Here is a 23,822-nt window from a genome sequence, read left to right on the forward strand (position 1 = left end):
TGACTGTTATTTACATATCAAATAGTTACTTGCTTTCTAGCACAAGTTGTATAGAATATACTGCCTTGGAGAAGTCTTCCTGCATATCATCTATAATGTTTTTGTAGCTTGCTGTGAAATTATGTGTATGTGTTCTCGATGAGAACAATTTTCTTAGAATAGAAATGACAATAAAAAGTTGTAGAAGTCTGTATATAAAAAGAGATATTAAAACCAGAAGTTTCTGACAAGCAGAAGGAAGTCAGACTTGCCATTAAAGCATACATCCCTCTCAGAAAAAGAGAAAACAACTTACCTACGGATAGACTTTAGTTGAGTAACGTTCTTAAAGCTGAAAAGCTATGTTTTTTCCTCCCAGTTCCCAGTCTGCTTTTGATCTTCTAATCTGTTGTATAACAATGAGAAGTATTGTGTTGTCACTCACAAGAATTTCTTTGCTAATTTTTTTGATCAGAGTAGCTCGTGCATGAAACTCTGCGAAGTCTTGCAAATGTTAGAGAAGTGCATCTCACCCATCGTTGATCAAATCTTCCTTTCTCTTCCAGACAGTTAGGAAGCAATCACAGCAATTAGAGAACATTGTAACACATAAGCGGTTGTCTTTCTAATTTTGTTACAGGTGAATGTAAGCTGAATGTAGAGAAGACTTCCAAATAAGCTGGACTGATGTACACAGAGAAGGAATGAAGTATGGATGTGAAGGAACGTAGGCCTTATTGCTCCCTGACAAAGAGCAGACGGGACAAGGAACGGCGCTACACAAATTCTTCCGCAGAAAATGAGGAGTGCAGAGTGCCTACGCAGAAGTCTTACAGCTCCAGTGAAACCTTGAAAGCTTTTGATCATGACTCCTCTAGGCTGCTGTATGGAAACCGGGTAAAAGACTTGGTCCACAGAGAAGCAGATGAGTACACCAGACAAGGTAGGCAAGATGTTTTAATTCAGGGCGTATAATTCATTAATACCAAGTAACAAGGCATTCTTGCTGCAGGAAGAGTATGTTGTTATAGCAGTTTCATCAGTTTTAGTAATACTCTACACACATAATACACTTCACTTGTATCTCCCTAGATGTTTTACAAAGATGGGAAAGCATGGTGTACCATCTTTGAAATAAATAATATATGATGCACGGGAAAGTTAAGTAAATGGCCCATGTTGGGCAATGGGTCAGTGACAATATTGCAGACTCAAGTGTGAAGTATTCAGGCCTTACAGTCTAAAAACTAGGCCCCCAGCATAAATTCAACTCATTAACAGATTGCCCAAAAGTTTGCCACTCTAATATACTGTCGTGGTTTAACCCCAGCCAGCAAGTAAGCACCATGCAGCTGCTCGCTCACTTCCCCCCCACCCAGTGGGATGGGGGAGAAAATCGGGAAAAGAAGTAAAACCCGTGGGTTGAGATAAGAACGGTTTAATAGAACAGAAAAGAAGAAACTAATAATGATAATGATAACACTAATAAAATGACAACAGCAATAATGAAAGGATTGGAATGTACAAATGATGTGCAGTGCAATTCCTCACCACCTGCCGATTGACACCCAGCTAGTCCCCCAGTGGCGATTCTCCCTGCCCCCACTCCCCCCCGTTTATATACTAGATGTGATGTGACATGGTATGGAATACCCCTTTGGCCAGTTTGGGTCAGCTGCCCTGGCTGTGTCCTCTCCCAACTTCTTGTGCCCTTCCAGTTTTCTTGCTGGCTGGGCATGAGAAGCTGAAAAATCCTTGACTTTAGACTACACACTACTTAGCAAAATCTGAAAACATCAGTGTGTTATCAACAGTCTTCTCATACTGAACTCAAAACACAGCACTGTACCAGCTACTAGGAATACAATTAACTCTATACCCGCTGAAACCAGGACATATACCTAAAATGTAAATAGATTCAAAATGAATAAAAACAAACACACCTGTTCCAAGAAGGCCAAGCTCTACAAACAGATTTGGGGAAACATAGTATGTATGGATGAGCATACGAATAATGCATTAGCTCAGGGTCTTTATCTTTTAGCTCACAAGGACAGTAACAGAACACTGTACAGTGAGTAAAGTAAATTAGTTCACAGTTAATGCATTTGGGTTTGTTGGGGGATTTTTTTAGTGGATATCTATATCTGACTAGTGCTAACAGATTGTTAGAGCTCACTGTTGAATTTCTGAGTCCAGTAATGGAGAGACATGAAAGCTCCAAATATCCATGTTGATGCTCAAAACCTGACTGAATGTGGTCCTGGGCAACTTGCTGTAGCTGACTGTTCTTGAGCAGAGGGTTTAGACTAGATGATCTTGAGAGGTCTCTTGGGACCTCAGTGATTCTGGGAGATTGTACTTGGCTTCAGTTAGGGTTAAGCACTTATGCGTCACTTTTGGATTCAAAACTGTAGTCTCTGGAATTGGCATTTCTACATCTCCACAGCTAAATTACTTAAAATAAGGAAGAAAAAAAAAAGTTATGAAATGTGTGGAGTACTGCAGCCCAGCTATCTAAAAGGATAAAGCTAGGCCAAGAGCTATGTGAACCTATGCCTCAGTCTTCTGTATAAAGCTATCTTCTCTTTTATGAGGAAACAAGAATAGATTTAGGGGTAGAAAAAGAAACTTCCTCCTTGTGAGAAGTCTTTAGTTTTAATTTTAGAAATGTTTAAAAATATTTTCCCCATTGGTGGTTTTTCTTTGTTCCAAGTAGAATAACTTTACATTAGAATTAGAGCTGGGCAGATGGTGTTGACTTTTTTGCCTACAAATGTTTGCAAGGGAAATAAAATATTTCTCTTAGGCTTGTGTAACTGAGGCTTGCTGCTACTGTGGTCTGTCTGCTTTCTGCTGTGTATTTTTGGTTTCTGTGATGTGTTGAAACTTCAGGTCATCACTACTTTCTAGTTTTGAAGTTGTCAGTCACCTTGATGTCATTACTTTAATGAGGTAAAATCAAGAGGAAGTTTTCTAAGACCTGCACTGTAGACACTTTCTTAGTACTAGTGACAAATTATACCAAATAGGCACCATTTATTTAGTGAATTCATAAACTATTACCCCAAATAGAGTACTGTTCTTTTTAAGCAGCAATAAAAAAATGGAAGAAGTTAAGTGGTCTGGCATGTCACATATGATGGTGCACTGGGGCTTGGGGTTTTTTCCTCTTCATTTTCTTCAGAAAAGCACATAATATTTAGCTAATGCTTATTGCCCAATAAGCAATAAATTACACATCTATAGGCCTAAAATGGCAGTCTGGGATGTGTAGTGTCGTCTTCAGCTTTCAGTGGTCTCAGCACTGTCATCTGTGCCCATTTGATTTTCCTCATTGTCCTTTCAATTCTTTTTGTATGGCTTATTGGCTTCCTCTAATGTGTGCTGTTTTAGCACCTTTGGGGACTACCAGCAGGTTTGATAGGGTCAGGTTATAAAGGGCTTGTTTTGCAGTCTTAGATAGTGTGTTCCTTTGATTCATCTTTGACTGAGAGAATTTACTGCTTCTGGCATTGGAAGCATTTTGTGGAAAACGTGTTCAAGGTCATTCCAAAGGTTTTTAAATAATATATAAAATACGCTTCCCTGTATTTATTTTTTTTCCCCTCCATCTAGAAATAGAGTGCAGATATGTGGTTTTGTTGACAGTCTAATTACATTCTAACCTGCTAAATCAACAGGAAATAAATCTATAAGCAAAAAAGCTTCAATAAATACCTTTAATTGGAAATTAATTTTTAAAATTAATCATGACCAGTGTTTCACTTTTTTTGCCAAGACTGTGTAAAATAACAATATCAAATTTCCAGTGTCTGCTGGAAAGCTGCTGGAGCAGTTACCTGAGTTTCTCAAGTCTCTGAAATGTGGCACAATTTTAAAATGTCAGTGCGTTTTTTTTATGGCTGATATTTTGTGGTAAAGCCCTTCAAAGCTTTCTGCTAATGAATCGGAACTTTTCTACCTCTTCTTCCTGAGTTGTCTCAGTATGCGTCTTTGTGCTTCCTGCTTCCCAAAATCCCATGCGAGGAATTCAGAAAGGGATACTGCCATAGGAGATAGGTGTGCCCTGTTCAGTGGTAGCTTTATCCCAGGAGATCTTTGCTGGTGGAGAAGAGGTTCTCTGATTTGTCAGTTCCAGTCACAGAATCTTTTTCCTCATCTGTTGAATTTCTGTTGCTTAAGGTTAATTGCATAAATGGAAATAAGAGCCTAAAATGCATATATTTGTCATTGTAATTCTAAAACCAGCACTTAAAACATTTAGTAAATTATTTGAACATGAAATTATTATGTAACTGGGATTATTTTGTTAATTTTGAAACCCAGTTGACAAGACTGGAAGAGCAGGTATGCTTGTTTAGGAAATTGTAACTTCATCTAGGCAACATGCTTTCCATTAACATCAACAAGGATACGACCTATTGTAGTCTCCTTCCGTTCTTCTCAAGCCCCTTCATCTGGTGCAAAACTGGTTTTGTTTTTAAACTCTTTAGATGAGGATTATTTGGCCTACCATTTTTAGAACTTCTAATATAGTTATTCATTTTCACTTTGTTGTTAATCCCCACATAAGATTAAAAAAAAATTGGTAAGCCTGTGAATAATTAAACTCAGCAGCCAGCCATGTAAGTGAAGACCATGAGCTTTTTTCTTTAAAAGTATTTTTAAGCTATATACTCAATTTTATATTGCATTTTTGAGAAGATACCTAATCTCATCCTTGACAGTGGATGAAGCACCATGAAAGACTATTTACTTTCCAAGGTGTTACAATAAAATTGTTTGCTATTTATGTGTAAGGGAGGAAGACAACACCTATGTTCTTATGCTTTGAGGTATCTAACTATAATGAGCAGCCTGATTTAAAAGTACAACTTCTCTAATTGAATTCAGCAACCTAAATGCTTGTATTTTGGAATAGGCCTAAGTATCTTGCTGAATTCAGGATTAAAGCTGACTCTATAAAGCTGAATTTCTCTTGTACAGAGAGAAATCCATGTGTTTACAAAATTAAACTGCTCTGTGAAGCAATACAAAGTACATAGAAGTCTGCTGTGCAGAAATATCTGAAAGTGTGATGTGACCATGGAGTGGGAAGGAAGGATTGTAGAAATATAGAAACTAAGTAGTAGTTTTTAAATTACATTTGGAAAAAATAATTGGAAGTAATAATATAACCATATTAAAATAATTTGAAGGAGATCATGAACCAACCTAGTCTCAGAAGAACTGAAAAACTTTTTATTTTAGTTAGTAAGAAAAATACAGGCAGGCAAAAACTGTACTTTATTTACCATCAAATACATGTTAAAGGGAAGAGAGAAATGCGAAATACCTTTTAAGTAGTCATTGTTCCATTTCAAAGAATTTTGTTGTTGCAGGACAGTATAGTGATTCTATAGAGTGATCCATGTATCACGTCAGTGAGTTTTTGCACAGGAGCAGGAGGCTGACCCACGAGCACAGGTGGCAAGATGCACTGCAGATTTGTGCGTGTTCATGTTTTCATACAAAATAATCATGGCACTGTTTGTGAACTGTGTGAATGGAAAAGCTGAGCTGCAGGACACCTTTTGCTAATAAAAGACCAGATGAGGTAGTACAGGCTTTGTTACATTTTTTTCTTTTTGAAAGCTTGAGTCAACTATGGTTTAGCCTGCAGGTAAAGTTATTTCGCCCTTCTAGCTGGCAGTGAGAATGAGTTCACTGTGTTTGTCAATCAGAACAATTCATTGTCAGCCAAGCCTCAACAACAATTTATTTTCATGCTACCCCTTTCAGTTTTGCAGGAGAAAGTACTTGTATGCGTGGTTTTGTACCTTTACTCTTCTGGAATACTTAAATCCCTAAATTAGATTAAGTACCCTAATAACTCCATGGAGCTGCAAAAAAGAGGGGCTGAACTCACCAAACAAGCAAAGAAAAAGAATTTCTTTCTTTCATAGTATGCTGGATCACGGATACCAGCTTGCTGAAAAGCAAAGCCGTGTATAGTATGTTACAGTGTGTGGATGTATCATAGCTATTGTTCAGCTGCCGCTCCCATGACAATTAGATTTAGGTGCTAGAAAAATCTCACCATTCAGTGGGAGGGACCTGAAACAGTGATGTGTATGCTTTGACAATTTTATTTTATTATTTAAGATAGTAAATACTGTCAGGGATATATTTTTAAGACTTCACAGACGTGAAACATTAGTTGCAACTTCTATCCTAACATAGTATGACTCCAAAGTCTATTGCTTTTAAATACCAGCTGCTCAAAATGAGTTATTTGGATAGCAAAATGTTTAATCTTTTTAGTCACCATGAATGTCAGCTGTAGGATTAAAGGATTTAAATGGTCATGTTTTTAAACCTAAAGCTTGAGTACTTTAAACTTACCTGTCTGAAGCAATGGAAGGATAGATATATATAAGACCATTTTTGACCTTTCACTACCTATGCCTTACAGATGACCTGATTTTGACTATTGAGTAGGCAAGTGATTCTCAATAGAACTGAATCGGCCTGCTTTGCAGATTATTTACAAGAAGGTATGAAATAATAAGTGACTTTGTGATCTCATGATGAGCAAATTAATCACCATTCAGTGACATGGCAAGCGCTGTCTCTCTAAATCTGAGGCAGATACTAGAATTAGTGTTTTATGTTCCTGGCTGCAGTGCAAGATGTGTCCTGATTGTCATCGTGGCAGATGCTTTTTTGTTATGCTAAAACACGGCCACCTGCAGTATCTGCCCAATTTGAGTGGGTAACTCCTGTAAGCAGCGTACAGTGCCAGTATCTTCTGAATAATTTTGTGGCCTTGAGCTAAGCACATAACCTTCTGCCAAAGGTGCTTTTTTTTTTTTCCCTCTGTAATACAGGAATAATAACACTTACCCACCTCACAGGCGTGTTGGGAAGATTAATTAGTTTATGTTTGCAAAATGCTTTGAAGATGAAAAGCGCTGCAAGTGCTAAGTAATATTATCATCTTTCATTGCTATACTACTTACTTCTTAAAGCAACAATAAGAAGTTAATTGGTTTTCAGGTTCCAGGTGATAAGGATCTGTTGACTTTTAAAGTTATTCTATTAGCTACAGAGTGGTACTAAGAAAAATATTTCACTTTTATTTGATTAGGAGTATATTTAGCTCATGTTCAGTGATATGCGCACTTGCTCTAGGGTATTCATCTAGTTGAAATTGGCCCCTTGTGGGTCATGGTCTGTAGATGAGCTACAGATCTGGAGACAAAGGGCAATTGTGATTCTCCAGGGAAGAATCATCCTTGGTTATTGGCAGTAGACTGCTTGATCAGGCATTTCTACACAGCCTTGGTCCACAGAGTAAAAACCTTGTCTTGGACTAGTCCCGTTGCAAAATAAGAGAATTAAGTTCTTGATCATAACAATTAAGGATTTATAAGGTGAGCAAGGGGCCTTCACAAGGACTTTCAGCCTCATGGAAAGGAAGATACTGCAGAGGGTCTGTAATTGCTCTTACATCTTTCTGTAGCTCATATACTGAGATGTATGTGCTGTTCCTGTTCATAATAAAAACTAAACTGAGGACTGGGGAGATAAATGGATCATATGCATGGTTATGAAAGATGACTTCAGCATGTTAACATCTATAGAGAGAATAAAGCTAGTAAAGTGTGTGGTTAGAGATGGGGAGAGGAGAGGAATGAACGAGGCTGAAGAGTCCCCTCTGTCCTATCTGTTGATTTAGTGCTTAGGGCTGAGAGTCAGGGCTATAGGCCAAGCTGTGAGTGATTGCTTATTCCATCACTGGCAAATAAATGCAGAAGGCAAAGCAGAGACGTAAAATAGGAATAATTCCTCAGAAAGTTCCTTGATACTTTCTGACATTAGTTTGTAAGATGTCACAACTTGCTGGCTTGAGAGCCAGTACTCAGCGTTACTGAGCTTATTAAAGCTGAAAGAGGAAATGGCAGGGCCAAGGGAACACATTTGCCTCAAGTTTTGTGTTTCTACTTTTTTGCTTTGCAGTGCCATAAACATGTCTGAGTTGTAAATCCTTTCTTGTCTTCAGCATAATGGACATTTTGCTAGAAAATCTAAATTAAGACAATGCTACGCTACATTTATTATGGGGGTTTACAGAATGGAAACCCATTTGGGGGGGTGTGACAGGAAGTGTGAGTGAAAGGGGGATTAAAAGAGGTTTTCATTTCTGCAGAAATCCTTGGGTCTGTATTCTCTGTTGTTTCTTGTACTTACTTACAGAGATGGTCTGAGCGCCTCATGCCTCATTCTGTGCATGCATTGCAGAGCTGATTCCCATGCATGTGGGATACTTGTTTATGAAATCCTACAAATAGAAATATATGAGCTACTCAGAATAGGTGTGTTGGGTTTTTTCTTATACCAGTTCAGAGCCTGTTGAACTAATCAAGTTTTCTACCATGCTGTGAGACACATCCCTCTGTGGGTCTATCCGTTCACTTGTGGTGGCAGACATGCCTTTCCCTCGTGGAAAGGCAGAAGTAACGATGGAGTTTTCTCTCCTCCCCATATGGAGGAATAGCAGTGAGCCTGAGCTCTATTTTGTGTGCTTCTCTTCATGCTGCCTCCTTCCTCCTCACCTTCTTTCCCTATTTCAAGCTGTATGTCATGTCATTAGCATCATACTGACCTTAATGTGGCAGTTCATACCTGTCAGATCTGTGGTTGTAGGCTCTTTGCAGACTGGATATCCATCATCTCTACATTGCTTACCCTTGGGTCCTATTTTCTTCACATCTATCAAATTTAGGCTTTATTTGTATTTTGTAATAAATGGATGCTGAGATGTTGATGATTTGGTCCCAGGATCCAAAGATTAAGATAGAGGCCTAAAATGCCTATACTGTCATTCTGGTCATGATCAAGACTTTGTGTTCCTTGCTACTCATGAAGTTGTATTTCTTTTTTAAATCCACAGAATCCTTTTTTTTCTTTTTTTTTTTCTTTTTTTTTTCCTTGCAGCCTATGATCTGGACAGCTTCTCTTAATTTAGTTTGTATGTTATGTAATCATAGTCATAAACCCAGACTTTTATATAAAATCCCCAAATTTGGAACCATAATGTTTGAATTATTAAATCATTTACTGGAACATGATTGCTGATGCTGTAGCTTGAAGCTTTGAATTGTGCAATTGTGAAATTATCTTCAGCTGACTTTAATCTTACGCTGGTAACTTCAGAAGGGCTTGATGAACAGTCTATTATCCTTATACTGGATTAAGAAGTGCTTCTTATGTTCTAGTCTGTGGATTAGTACTGAGGATCCCCTGCCACCCTCAAGCCTAACAGGGAATAAAATTACAAGTCTCCAATACTGCAAAGAAGAGTCTGCATGTTTGAACGATAATTTGGAAAACCAGTGGCAGGAAGATGCTGTGTTTCATTCGCATTGATTCTGCTCTGTTTCTTAAAATAAAAACTTTCCCAGGCTAGCATTTCAGTCAATGTCTCCTTGTGATTCTATAATTTAATGCTAGTAAAAATACATGGCTGGTTTAACTATCAGGTTTGAAATACTTGTATTTCCCACAAAGAAAATAAGTGTGGGGTTTTGGTTTTTGGTAGTTTTTTTTTAATAGAATTGGCTCAGGTTTTGAGTCTTACATAAAGCTCTTCTAGCAAGAGTGGCAGAGTAAGTGCAGCTCAGAGAACTCACAGTATCTGCTGCTAACTCTTTTAGAAGTCACTGAGACCATGACTTAGCTCCCCATATGGTTTTGAAAGCCCATAAGGAATGGGAGATCTGTGTGGTTAATGTTTGCTTGGAATAACAAGCACTTCAAAATTACATGCACATTTGCTAAGATTTAATATAATTTAATGCTGTTTGTTATTATGTAGTTTACTGGATATATTGGAGAAGCAACTGTCTCTCATATGAATGGTATGGCTCCACTCTAAATCAGATAATGACAAGAAAAGGAGGTTAAGATGGAAAAGTGCATAGAGCGGAAAGGTCAAGAAAGAGAGATTAAGAGGTGACAAGGAAGAAGGTTGTGATGAGTGAAGAGAAGAACATAGGAATTAAAAACAGGAGGAAAATGTGATACAGTGGGTTAGGATGGTTTCAATTTCACAGATAATTTTCACAAAAACAAAAGAGAAAATCAGGCTGAAGTAATAACAAAATACTACGCTAAATCAGAAAAAATGTTAACACAGGCAAAGCTCGTTACTTGTCAGTCTTCACTGCGATTTCTTGCATCCTAGTGAAGAGAACTCTGCAAGTACACCATTGAAAACTCCTTTTTAGTGAATATATTGTGAAGTTTGTGTGACAGAATGGATGGTATCACATCTATTAGTCATTCTCTTGTGTAATTGTATTCTACCCAGCTAACATTCTGACTTCTGGAGACAGCATTTGTACACTTCTTATCAGAGTTTTATGGAGCATCCACGGCATCTATTTGCTATTTTCTTTTTTAAAAAAATCTTTGTCCTTTCATTTCCAGCAAATTTGTTACCCTACTGTACATTTAATTTCACTTCTGTCCTTCCTCTCAAGACCTTTCCTTACAAAGGACCATCTTTGTAAGTGTGCCGCATTGTATTTGCCCCAGTAAATAGAAAAAAATATTTTATTTACAAAGAAGTTACATATTTTTCCTTAAGAAACCAGCTAGAATTGACACTTGAAAGTAGATGTTGTTTAAGATCCCATAGGATTGCGTGGAATTCTTGCTAAACCAGTGCAGCTCTACTTTGATCATCTGGAAAGATGACATCTACCCCATGTTCTCAGTGGTCCTGTAGTGATTAGCTAGTGCTCTGAGAACAGAAGGGACAGTTTTGCTGCCTATTGTTATATACAAAGAAGCTCCTCTTTCCATCTTTGACTAGCACATAATTGAAGTCTGTTTTTCAGGACTAACTGGAGTGAACAGGCCAGCCAATTTGCTGTTAACAGAGCTATTCTTTCGTAGTTGTCGTGTACAAGTTAGGAAGGCAAGGTACTGTTGAATCAGGTCAATAGTCTTGAGCTCTTGGTTGTACAGAAGTGATGAAGCATTTCAAAGATGTGGTGCAGCTATGTGCTGGCTTCCATTCTGTGGAAAGTGTTCAGAGGTATTGAGAATGATCTCCAGGTAAGGAGCTTCAAATAGGAAAAACATGCCACTATATAGTGTCTAAACATGGATACAAAAGGAAGTAAGTACTTTTCCCATGTAGCAGAAAACCGCATGGTCCTTGCAGTAACACTTTGACATCAGTGCTGCTTATACAATAAGCTTATATGATAAGCATTGTATTATGAGGTAAGGTTTGTATGCAGTAGTCTGCAGACAGAAAATGAAAACCTGAGAAAAATATTTTTCCTCATTTGCTTTCTAAATAAATGAGACTTCTTTTAATTAAAAAAAAAAAAATATCAGGATTAAGTAGGGAATTGAGGAAATGTAAGGGAGAAGATTGGTTCTCCTAAGGACCATGATCATAGTTTTGCATCTGTATAGCTTTAGTTGCTTCACAATTTTTCTAAGTTTAGTATAAGCGTTTTCACCGTGCGTTATCATAGAGTGATTATAGGGAAAATGCGCTTGATTTTTGAATGGCACGAAGGTGTTACAGGCACATAGAAGGCAGCAAAGAAGAAAAGATTAGAAAGGAACTGACAAGTAATGAAGAATTCAGAGACAGCAGACATGGCATGAAACTTCCTCAGAAACATAAGCAAGAGACAAACTAAACAGAATTTTGAGTATGGGCTTGGATGGGTTTGGAACCTCTGCCTCTTTGGTACTATGTCTATCCTGTTATGACAAAACCAAAGTCAGCACACTCAAACTATAATTCCTCTGGTTCAAAAGGTAGGGGTGTGGGTGTATTTTTATGCTAACTAGGCAGATGCTTTGCAGGCTTTTCAGATTTTTTTTTTTCTTTCCCTCTTTTCCAAAATAGTCTATTGTTGCTGAAACCTGACTTGTCGACTTATCAGTGGTTAATGAATTACTAAGGACAGTGCTGATGTATGGAGATGCTGACAAATTCTCTGTTGGATATTTTTTTGTTCATATCTTCTGTTTGTTTCTTTCCCCTTTTCATGGTTTTTAAGAGAATCTCTCTGTGTATATATTTAGAGCAAGGACTGACAACTGAAGAACCATGGGGGCTTTTCTTTTGATTAGTAGTCCTCTTCAAAAACCCATTTCCACAGATAACATTTCCAACTTGAAGCTTCAATTATTATGAATGTCTGAATAACCTCCCCAATTTAGGCCAGGGAAACAAATGTGGCACAAATGCAGCAGGTTTTCATTTAAACCCAGCTGTTAACTTTTGACTTTCTAAAATAATACATAATTTCTGCATGTTTCAAACTTGCTTATATGCAGTATCTGATTAAACAAAAAAAAGTTATTTACATTTCTAGACAATATAATCTGTGTGATTCTGGCAGAGAAATATATATGTACACACACTCTTTAAAAAAATTACATATATTAAGACATATATTAAAATTATGTTGGTATACTTTTTTGTATTTATTTAACTAACGTAGTTAAGGAGGTACACCAATCGTATGTGGATCATTGGTTACACAGAAAGCGGTTGCAACATAACAGGTGGATGTGTATGGTTGCTGTTGGCAAATGCTGCATTTTTAACAGTGATTGCTGCCCTAGCTCCTGAAGGTTATTTTAGAGTTATTACATTAATTTTGTTCTTGTCTGCACAAATGGAGGATGTCAGCAGTCCTTACACTACCCATAAATTGATATTCCTAGCCAAGAGAAATGCAGTATCTAATGCTAGAGTGGTAGTAAACAGCATTATTTTCTGTTTTTAAAACCAAACTTCATGATACATCATCCCAAATCATCCAAAACCCCCAAAGGTGTCTCCAGAACAAGTGTCCTTGAAACATTGTGTCTAATTTTTTTCTATTTTATACTTCATACTTTTTTTAAAGGAAAAGAAAAAAACCCCACAAGGCATTATGCCTATCTGTTCATTCTGTATCTACATTTTCTTCTTAGGAATTAGTTCATTACACTCTCGAAGTTGTTTTTAAGTCTTTATGAACTGTTGAGGCACTTATTGTCAGGGGGAGAAATTGCCAATGTACGTATAGTGTAAGAAACAGATGATTAAATCCCTCACATTGAATTCATTCTGGAAAGGTTAATTAGAAACTCTAAGAACACAAGGATGAGAACATCCTCTCTTCATACTCTTTTTTCCACTGAGCTCCTACAACCTCCTTTTCAATTTTTATTTTTATTTTGTAGTATTGTTCATTATCAGGTAAAAGTCCCCTGCCTGTTCTGCTGCCCACTAGGTCTGCATCCCAGCCATGCTCAGCTTCCCCTGGATCCTGGAAGACTTCCTGTTTTCATTGTTCAGGAGTCTTAAGATGTAAAATTTTTGTATCACATATGTATGATTTCCTTTGGGATACAAATTCCTACAGAAATACATAGTTTTCCATGTCAACTTTTTGGTTTGGGTTTTGTGGGTTTTGGTTTGGTTGGGGTGTTTTGGTTTTTTTTTTTTGTGGTTTGTTTTTTTTGTTTTGGTTTTGGTTTTTTTTTTCATTTGTGTAGGCAACTTACATGGAGTACAATCCTCTTAGTAAAGCTCTTAGGAAAGCTTTAATTCAGAAGATTATTTAGCCTGATGTTTCTAAAGCTGTTACAACATTTCTGGGCTATGCTGTAAAACTTCTCAGTGTGGTGAAAACTCTAATATATTGAATGTGATGGGAAAGCAATACACAAACCTGCCCCCCTTTTCTGTTTTGGCGCTGTGATGTGCCATTTTGGTTTTCTTACCATTCATAAGAGGGGAAAAAGGAAGAAAATATTTTACATGGAGGTAGGCTGTTATAAACTTAGAGTAAAAAAACAAAAAAACATTAATAGATGGTAGGTGGTATGCTGTGCCTGTGACCAAGTCTTCTAGAAAGTGATCATGGAGGATGTTATTATGTAATGCCTGAAGTAGCTTCTCTTAAAAATAATAGTTTGCTTAAGAGGAGGGGGGAAAAAAAAAAGGGAGGGGGCGGAAATAGTTTCTTCAAATTGATGTGTCTGCACAGATGTCTCCCTGAGGGATTCTCTGAGTGCAAAGAGGTCCTTTTAGCAGTGGGGGGAGCACAGGGCTGTGTGGTGCAGGCTGGCTGAGGCGCTGCAGGTTGCGATGCTTGTCTGCTGCAGCTAGTCTAATTGTGGCTCAAAAGGCATCGTCTGTGCCTGTCCACAACCTTCCTCATCTCCAGATCTCAGCACCGTGAGGTTATGGGGACCACAGGCATAACACCTTGTAGCATTGAAGTCAACAGCAGTTTTGTTACTGACTCAAGTAACCTTGTCTTCGGTCAAAAATACCTTTTTCCTTTCTATTTTGCTTCCCAAACCCCTGTTCTTAGAACCAATAAGATGCTGCATGTGCAACTGTGTATACACCTTAGCTGCTTCATGTGTGTGTAGGTACACCTGTATACATACACATGTGCACGTGGGCTTCTCCTATACTTGGTTCTGACTTTAGGCAACTGTTTGAAAATGCAGATTCATGTAATAAGGTACCAAACACATAAAAACAGTGTTCTAGACTGTCACCTTTAACATATATTTACCAAAATGCAAAATAATAAGTATTTTAGACACTTCACTACTTTCAGCTCTGACTCTTTTACCACTGGGCAGTTTGTTTGGCCTGTTTGCTTCTCTGATTATTTTCAACTCTCATAAAACCTGAGAATTCACATGTCATTTTTTAAAGCAGTTATGCCAAGATACTATCAGTGTGCATGGTAATCCCCTGTTCTTATACCCTTCACACTGTTCAGACATAGTCATAGATGTGCTTAGTCCTTTTGTATTTACCTCCCCAGCTGTATTTTCACTCAAATATTTATTCACAGCTGCATAATAAATACAGTTTGATTTGTACCTAATTGTAGTAACTGATTTTCATTATTTATGAAAGTCATTGTCAGAATTCATTTATGGTTCTGACTGCGAAGAAACTTATAATGACAACTTCATATGACCGCAGCAATAAAATAATTAACTGGCTCACTTAAAACAAGTTTATGGCCAGGGCATTAACTCTTAATTTTTCAGGAATTATTTACACTTCTTTTTTCACACTACTGCAATTCTATTAGTTTCTGATTGATAGGATTCTGTTCTTGTTGTATTACAAGCTTTAGTTATCTTACTAACTTATTTTTATGTTAAATGACTAATTTTGGAGAAATTAGGATGCCTTTCAGATTCAAAAATCAAATGCATGTTCTAATTTGTTCCCAGAGAAATGAAATAACTGTGGGCTAGGGTGGAAAAGCATTATGGGTATAGGCATGCAAATGAGCTTGCCAAGTGTCTATGTATCATAAAATGTCTTAAATCTATGGACATAAAAGTGGGATGAAGACACAGCCATTAAAAAGGCAGTCATTTTTGAGTGTCGCATAATTTAGACACTTTAAGTTATTGAAGTGTCACGAGTTTATTGCACCTAATTTATTAATACAATCATTTGGGATTCACTTATGTCTCTTGCTCTGCTCCAAAACAGAGGCTGAAAGTCTGTTTAAAATGCACAGACTCTGCTTCAGCAGTAAAAGCCTAAAATATTTCTCAAAGTACGGAGACACGAAAAATAACAACTTTACTGTAGTCCTTGCAGGTAACTGGTGGCCGTGTTCCTATTTGTTTATATTTGTGTATTAAAGTAGGGCAGAGAGATCCAATAAAGACCAAGTGAGTTTGGTTCCCATTTAGTTTTTCCATTGCTATGTTAGGTGACATCTGTATGGGGAAAATAGCCTGTTGCTTTGGCCTCTAACAAAGACCAAAAAAAAAAAAAAAAAAAAAAAAGGTAATACTAACAAATACCTTGTTACTGCTTTCATGCTTTAAAAAAGGGGGGGGGAAGAGGAAAAAAAAAAAGAAAAAAAAGTTTGTCATTTATTTTTAATCCTTTCATGTGCTGAATTGGCTTTTCTTAGTTTGCAGATTCTGTTATGTTTCTTTCCTACCCAGGAGCAGTTTTGATGTGTTTAAGCAGTTGACAAAACAGTGCTAAGGTGTAGTATGAACGAGAAGGGGCACCACAGAGAGCTGGAGACAAAAGAATCCACTTGATTGTAATACATGCAGAGTTTTGACAAAATACCTTGTGTGATACCTGAGACAGTTATACACATGAAGAGTTTTTACTTTTAGGTTCTTTAAAAAAAATTCTCACCTTTTGTTATCTTTTTTTCCCCTAATCAGGACAGAATTTTACCCTAAGGCAGTTAGGAGTTTGTGAACCAGCAACTCGTCGAGGACTGGCGTTTTGTGCGGAAATGGGGCTCCCCCACAGAGGTTACTCTATCAGTGCAGGGTCAGATGCTGATACTGAAAATGAAGGAGTGATGTCTCCAGAGCATGCCATGAGACTTTGGGGCAGGGGGGTCAAATCAGGGCGCAGTTCCTGTCTGTCGAGCCGTTCCAACTCAGCCCTCACTCTGACTGATACCGAACATGAAAACAAGTCCGACAGTGAAAATGGTAAGTTCTTATGCATATGCCCATATATAAATCAATGTTTTATTTGCTGTTTTGGTTGACACTTGATAATTTTAAATCATTAGAGGAATGGTCTTGAATTATTTACACACACATACACCCCCTTACCAGAAGAGTCAATATTCAGTATCAGTCTAACTAATGCAAGCTCTAATGCAAGCTTTGGGTGTGAGGTTTTAGCTGTAATTTTGGAAGAGTTTAATCATAAAAAAGATTAGTTCTGTTTTATCTCAGGCCATGTCACCTGTTACCCTTTGCGGGACAGCTAAGTAAGTAGTGATAAAGTTGATCCCCAAGGCCAGCTTGCAATCAAGGATTTCATTGTAAACTCTTCTTTAAGACATCTTGGGGAAGTTGCAGAATCTTTGAATGGATGAATGAACGCAAAGAATAGCTTATTAACGGGGCTCATGTGATTGGAAAACAAATTTGATTGTGCTTTAAACTTCCTAGTTGATGAAAGGAATTGGAATTGTGAAGAAGAGGGACGTGTGGCCTTTGATGTGCCTGGGGGACTGGATTACTGTGCAATTAAAATCTGCAAAAAAAAAAAAAAATCTAAACAGCAGCTTTGTAGGATGTGGGGTATGACCATTGTATATTAAGGCTTAGTGTTTAAATGAAAAGAGGTTAATACAATTGACTGATTTAAAGCTTTTCAGAATTTTTTTACCTCCACTTGAAGTTATGAACAGAACCTAATGTGGTGTTAAATGCTAAATGCACAAATCTTAGAAAACATTTTGTCTTTGACTTCTTTTTTATTTGCAGAAGATTTACTAGAATTAAAATGACTGTTCTATTAACTTCATGACTTTCTATATGACAAATTCAAAAGAGGAATAAAGAAAAATGAGTAAAAATGAAAATTAGTGATGGCTATTGCCTGCATGTCTACATGTCATTTTATTAATTTATTAAACCTGTCTGCTCAACTGTACAAAAGTCAGAGGAATTTTATTTCTGTCCTCTGGCAATAGTTGTAACACATTGTGGGAAACAGCAATATAGGTGTGTACGTATGGTAATCCTTTTAAAAAAAGAAAAGCACTTTTACTTTAAACTACAAGCAGTAGTGTTTAGTCCTGCCTATTTATTATTTTAACTTCAGTTTGAGAAGACAAAACGAAAGATATATTTTGGCGTTACTCATACTTGTTGTCTTTCCTCTGGTGGCTGGTTCTAACTGAAGATGCCTGTGCAAGAGGGCTGTCTCTGATGTGATTCTCATTTTTGTGTTGGACTTAATGCCATGTGGTACCTGAGGAGAGAGCGCTCAGTGTTTGCAGGTGGCTTGTCTCATGCTTGGAAAACTTGTTTTCAGTTGGAGGCAAATTTTGAAAGAGGAGGACAGGAGTACTTCCCTACCTCCTTTTGGCAGTGGAGTTTCTGTTAGATGACTCTTGATATTTCAGCTGGAAAGCAATCTAGAATAAATTGTTGAGCAGCCCTGTGATTTTCCTTTTGAAAGGTCTATGCTGAAACAAATTCTCTTGAGTTTTGTGTAAAACCCTAGGTTAATGATCTTGAAAATACATTTTTATATATACATGTACGCACACACACAATTCCCTTAGAGAGTCATATCTTTACCAAAGAGGTGACTGCTTCAGAAATACAATAGGTTTGGTGTACTTTTTTAATAATCTTTATATTTAGCAATTTTTAAAAAAGCAAAATGGCTGATTATAATATACCAAAACTTCCTCCATGAGCTTAAAGTTAGAGTTTTATTTTATTTTTTCATGTGTGAGAAGGCTGTGACTATGTTAGAAAAGACATTATTCTGCACTGGTTAAAATTATGCAAGGAACGTCTGATGTTTGGTACAACTTCAAAGAAGAGTTTAGTCACTAAAAAGGATTACAGTTGATTTATTTATTGATAGGGAGGCCAGCAGTCCAACTTAAGAAGGTACTGGGACTGCTGTGAGGCTAATGAAATTTTGATGGCTTGAGAGTCCCCTAGGGTTATGAAACATACATAACTCAGACCATGTCATGGGTCGCCATTTCAGTGGAGATGTTACAGAAGTGGTGAAAAGCTTAATCTTCTTTGGTTTTTTTCTCTGAATTTTTGTTTCTGCTGAACATGGAAGATTTGGCTGAGAAACTATTTTATACACGTAGTTGGAACTCACTATGTTAAATCCTCACAGTAGAATAGAAATTATAATTTAAAGCCAGGGAAGCTGTATTGTCCTGGCAGGCACAGGTGCTCTAATCAAAGGACCAAACTGCAGGTGCGAGTTTTGTTAATTTATGGCCTGAAGTTAATAGCTGTGCCAGTATACTGTTAAAATCTGACAAATCTGATAAGGCTTTGAAAGCAAAGTTAAGAGTTACGAGTCCTCTGTACTGTGTCCCCCTTTGCTGTGTGTGAAAGCTTCCTAACTGAATTTTGATGGAACTGTTTTAGGGGTAAATGCATTTCTATGCAGCACGTTTACCTCTAAGGTAGATAAGGAGCAACAGGCTATGATGGACAAAGCACAACACCTGATAGTACTTTCCTCACCTAAAGGCCTCAGTTCTTGAGTGATCCCACTGTTCACCCAGTAAAACTATTCACTGTTTAAATAGTCCATTACCATAAGCAGACCTTATTGCAGCTAATGGGACTATTCACGATGAGAACTGTGACTTATCCTACAGGTTTATGAACTCAGGATTAACCATTTGTTTAATGTACCTGGGGTTTTCTTTCTCGCCAATTATGCAAGAAAAGAAGCTTGGCATCAAAACATGATTTCCTTTCCTTCCTTGAAACAGTTGTGTGTATTTGTTCTTCTGAAATAGTTGTGGATTGCATATCCCTCAGGAAGGCAAAACTCAAGGTTCTGTTGCATAAATACAATGAATAAGTGGAAATAGTTTGTTAAAGATACTAACTTTTATTTGTCAAGGTCTCAACTTTATGTTTCTAAGATGCTACAAAAGCAACCTAAGTTTGTGAATAATATTGGCAGGATTAGAAGTTCCTTTAAACAAATAACATTGCACATGATTAAGTAGAAAAATTTTAAATATACTAATAACATACCATGAATGCCAGCAGATTTTTTTTTTTTTTAAGAAAACATCAGAACTGTGTATCAAACATAGGGTTTATAGATGTATTCTCACATAAAAGTTTTAGATTACTGCTCAGTAAATTGTTCTGAAGAGAAATATTTTTCTTTGAGCTCACTCAAGTTCCATATATGACTCTTGGCATCATATTCTGAGAGATTCGTCATGTCAGCCTCCCTGAAGGAGGACCTGCATCTGTTAACCTGGGCAGCTTACCAGTGTCACGTACAGTGTGATGTATCAATTGGAGCACACTGAGCGTGCATGTGCTTCTTCAGGCTTTCTTTTCCATTCCTATTGCAAGTTATTTCATAAATGCTGCATCAAGAAATTTATGTTAGTGATTGTTCTAGGAGCTGTAGCTTTGAAATATAAGCAGTCCATCTTTTACATGCTTGCCAGTAACTTCATGTTGTTAAGCTGTTCTAAGATTACTAAAGCTTGTCTTTTAAACTTGATAAATACTTCAGCAGAGTATGAACTAGAAGTTCTAGTTAGGCTTCAAATGGCCTGTTTGCTTAAAGAGTCAATATATTTTTAAGGTATCTTAGAATCCACTTATTTAAACTGTTTTAAAATCCATTAAACTGCAATCTCTCATTTATGAGACATCAGAAAGCTAATAAGGAAAACATTAAAGTTAATTGAGCAAGTTATTCCTAAAGTCCAGCTCCTTATGGAGTTATTTATTTATTGTGAAGTTATATAACCAGTTTTGTAGGCACTTTTTGTGCCAGCCTGACATCAGGCTGTGGCAATGATTGTGACTGGAAAGTCACTCGTTTAAGACTTTAAGCAAGTCTGCATCACCTTCTGTCCCTTTAGAAGCAGTACTGACAGTGCTTCTGGGAGTTGGGCACTGCGGATAGATGCGTGCCACATAGTTGACTCTGCCCACAGCCACAAAGACTAGCTGGGCATACAGAAAATAGTTCTGATGGCACTAGATTGTGGGGGTTTATTTTCTTATTTAGTGAAGGTTTTGCACTGATGGGGGTTTGTTAGAAAACTAGAGGAGATGAGTATGTAGCAAAATAAAAAGAAAAAAGGGAGAGAGGAGTATGAGATTGTGGCCTCAGGCAGTCGTTCTGAATTGGTTAGATAAATGATTTGAAACTTGAACCCATTTTTCACAGATACAGAAAAGTAGATATTGCAGGTAGAATGTTCATTGCTGAGGATTTCCGTAAAGAGAAAATATCAGTTTATCAGCTGCGTGGGCACCTGCTTGTTTCCTCTGCAACTTCAGACAGTTTCTGAAGATAGCATTCTTGTGAACCTAATATTCTCTTGTCCTTCCAGAATGGTGAATTTACTGACATTCAGATCTCTGAAAACCAAGAAATACATTGGTAAGATACTTGTCAAGACATTTTAAATCTGTTCTCTCTAACCCAGTACATCTATAACATACTTGAATTCTGCATTCTTAAATAATGCACATCATTCAGAAAGTAGTGTTACACATTTTCACCTGTTTAACATCCTTCTTTATGCTAAGGCAAAACTTGACTTAGATGAGCCCTCCTGAATATGAGCTGCTTGGTACCTACTAGCCAAACGCTGAGCCTACTGATCAAACCCAGCCACATAGCTGAAGAATTAATAGTTGTCTTACTGCCATACCACCATTTACGGCTTCTTCACTCTTTCCCACAGTATTCCATCTAGCAATTATCTACCCCTCATTAAGCATGCCAATATCCCTTAAGTCCTGCTTTGCTGCTAAGAAATTTTATGACCAGGAAATCAGTCTGTTTTATTGTTGACAGAAGTCAGCTCTGAAATAATGTTTAATATCTAAAGAGGCATACAAACTTTGTTTGGTTACAGACACATGGAACAGAAATCCATACACAAAAGTAGTTTTCTGCAATATTATCAAAAGTTTTCTGTAGTTATGCCAATTTTCAGATTCTGTTATATTGTGATTGTAGTTCTGTGGATATATTTCAATAAATCTTCTTAGTGTTCACTGTTAATGCAATTGAAAATCATGTTGATAATTTCTTTGGCTTGTGGTAGCCGAAGAGGGAACAGCTGGGCTGACCTTTTTCCAGTAACTGTTTGGGATCTCCTGGATGTCAGAGGTTTGAGTGTCACTGAACTTGCTGTTGAGGAAAGGCATGAGATTCCAAAGGGCCATCTTGATGCTTTCATGATGGGAGTCTGGTACAGAACATCAGGCCAGAGGATGAGGCTCTTTGGAAACACTTAAACAAATCGTCTGATGAACAGGAACTGTAGGATTAACAACAGCTGACAGCAATAAAATTAGAATTGAGGCCTGCAAGGAAAAAGAAATCTGAGAAGAAAATTTCAGAGAATTTACTCTTGGCTGTTAAGTTTATAAATCCTTCTAATGTTAAGGAGTGGTGAAAGAGGTGTTTAAAGACCAACTGTCATAGCTCAGGATTTTTCCAGAGATCTGAATTTCAAGAAAGAACCATGCAGAAAATGGAAGGAAGGTCTAATTTCTGAGGAGGAGCTTACAAAAATACAATTGGGGAGGTCCAGGCATACAAATAAAATTGAAACATAATCAGTAAAAAAGTGAAGAGTTGTACAGAAACATGAGTGCTAAGAAAAGGGAAAAGAGGGAGTTGATTTATAACTTAACAGTGAAGGAAAACTGGTAATATGCTGCTGATATGTTTTCTTCTGGTTGTTTTTGTTTCAGCATTTGCCACCTGAGTAACTGATCACAGAGCTAACATCATTGATACTATTAAATAAAGGATTAGAGGTTACTTAGGTAAATAAAATTTGTCCTACATGTATAGAGTGTCTGCAGCCTCTGGGCTTTTTATGACTCATGTCTGAGAAATCATTGATGACGGATATGGTTCTGGAAGGCAAAACCAAACAGGACAACTTCAGAAGGGGCAAAGAGAAGGAAGAGGAACCTGCCTAATCAGTTAGACATGAAGCATCCTAGAAAAAAAACGTAAAAACTTTATGCTTTATAACAATAAGCATGTGTTTGTACTAAATGACTTTTGTCAAGCTATAATGATTTTCTTCTGTGATAGTGTAAGCCACTCCTTCATAAGGAAAAAGGAGCAGATGCTAACAGTAATAGGTATTTTGATATTAGTGAGGCTTTTGACACTGCCTCACTCCTGACATACTCATAGAGACACAGGGTCTAGGTTCATTATTGCAAGATAAATGTGTAACTTACTGGAAAAATCTGTAAAGAATTATTATCCGTGTTTCATGAACTGGCAAGTTGAATCAAGTAGTGCTCCACATACTGTGTCAAGATTTTCTTAATGACTTGGATAATGCAAATAGAATGTTGTAACCTGAAAAGAATCACATGTACTTTGTAGGACAGGGTGACAGCTGGAGAAGTAATTCCACATGAAAAAATGCAGTTCAGTAAATACAAGTGGAAGGACCTACATTTAAGTGAGAATAATCAAATTTCCCAAATGTGGGAAAGACAAGTGGCTGAATCACAATAATTCAGCTTGGAAGGGACCTTTTGAGGTCATGTGGCTCAACCATCTGCTTAGAGCTGGACTAACAGGCCTTGTTCAGTTGAGTTTTGAAAATTTACAAGAAGAGAGATTCCACATCGTCTCTAGGCAACTATTCCAGTGCTTAACCAACTTCATTGTGAATTTTTTGTCCCCTTTATATCTAATCAGTTTCCCTTGCTGCAACTGTGACCCACTGCCTTGGGTAGTAGAAGATCAAAGTCAGATTTCCACCTTTTGCCTTTTGCAGGCTCACTCAGCTTCTCCTCAAGTTGTATGCTGCAGCATTACAATTATCGTTGTCAGTCTCCGCTGAATTCATTCCAGTTTGTCAATGTTGTATGAGTACTGGCAAACCCCAAACTGAATATTGTACTCTAGATGTGGTCTTCAAATGCTGAATAAAAGGGACTAATCATTTCCCAGTGTATGCTGGCTCCATTCTTCTGAATGCAACCCAGTATGTGGTTAGGACTTATTATTGAAAGGGCACACTGCTGAACTTGTTGTCCATGTTGACTCCCCAAGTCCTTTACTATAAAGCTGTTTTCCAGTGGCCTCCCAGCTAGTGCTGTTAGATGAGGTTATTCTGCCTTTGGATTTCATGAGGATTTTTTCAGGCAATTCATACAGCCTGTTGAGGTACCTCAGAAAGGCAACCCTGCCCTGCAGTGTGTTGATCACTTTCTCCAGCTTGGTGTCATCCACAGACTTTCTGAGGGCACATTCCATCCTATTA

At 37.4% G+C, this 23,822-nt stretch overlaps 1 protein-coding gene across 18 annotated transcripts in view; it reads left to right on the forward strand.

Annotated features, from left to right (window-relative positions):
• The window catches only part of TENM3 (teneurin transmembrane protein 3), a 485,679-nt gene that overhangs the window by 157,470 nt on the left and 304,387 nt on the right, over window positions 1-23,822 (forward strand). For 14 of the 18 annotated variants that reach the window (XM_069787531.1, XM_069787526.1, XM_069787558.1 and 11 more), the window contains exons 2-3: window positions 620-922; window positions 16,231-16,509. In XM_069787531.1, the coding sequence (XP_069643632.1) occupies window positions 691-922; window positions 16,231-16,509 (511 nt within the window). In that variant the 5' untranslated portion in view covers window positions 620-690. The remainder of the gene's footprint in view (window positions 1-619; window positions 923-16,230; window positions 16,510-23,822) is intronic. The other 4 variants (XM_069787627.1, XM_069787653.1, XM_069787662.1 and 1 more) reach the window with 1 other exon arrangement.

This window comes from Haliaeetus albicilla, chromosome 1 (genome assembly GCF_947461875.1).
Source record: "Haliaeetus albicilla chromosome 1, bHalAlb1.1, whole genome shotgun sequence".
NCBI lineage: Eukaryota > Metazoa > Chordata > Aves > Accipitriformes > Accipitridae > Haliaeetus > Haliaeetus albicilla.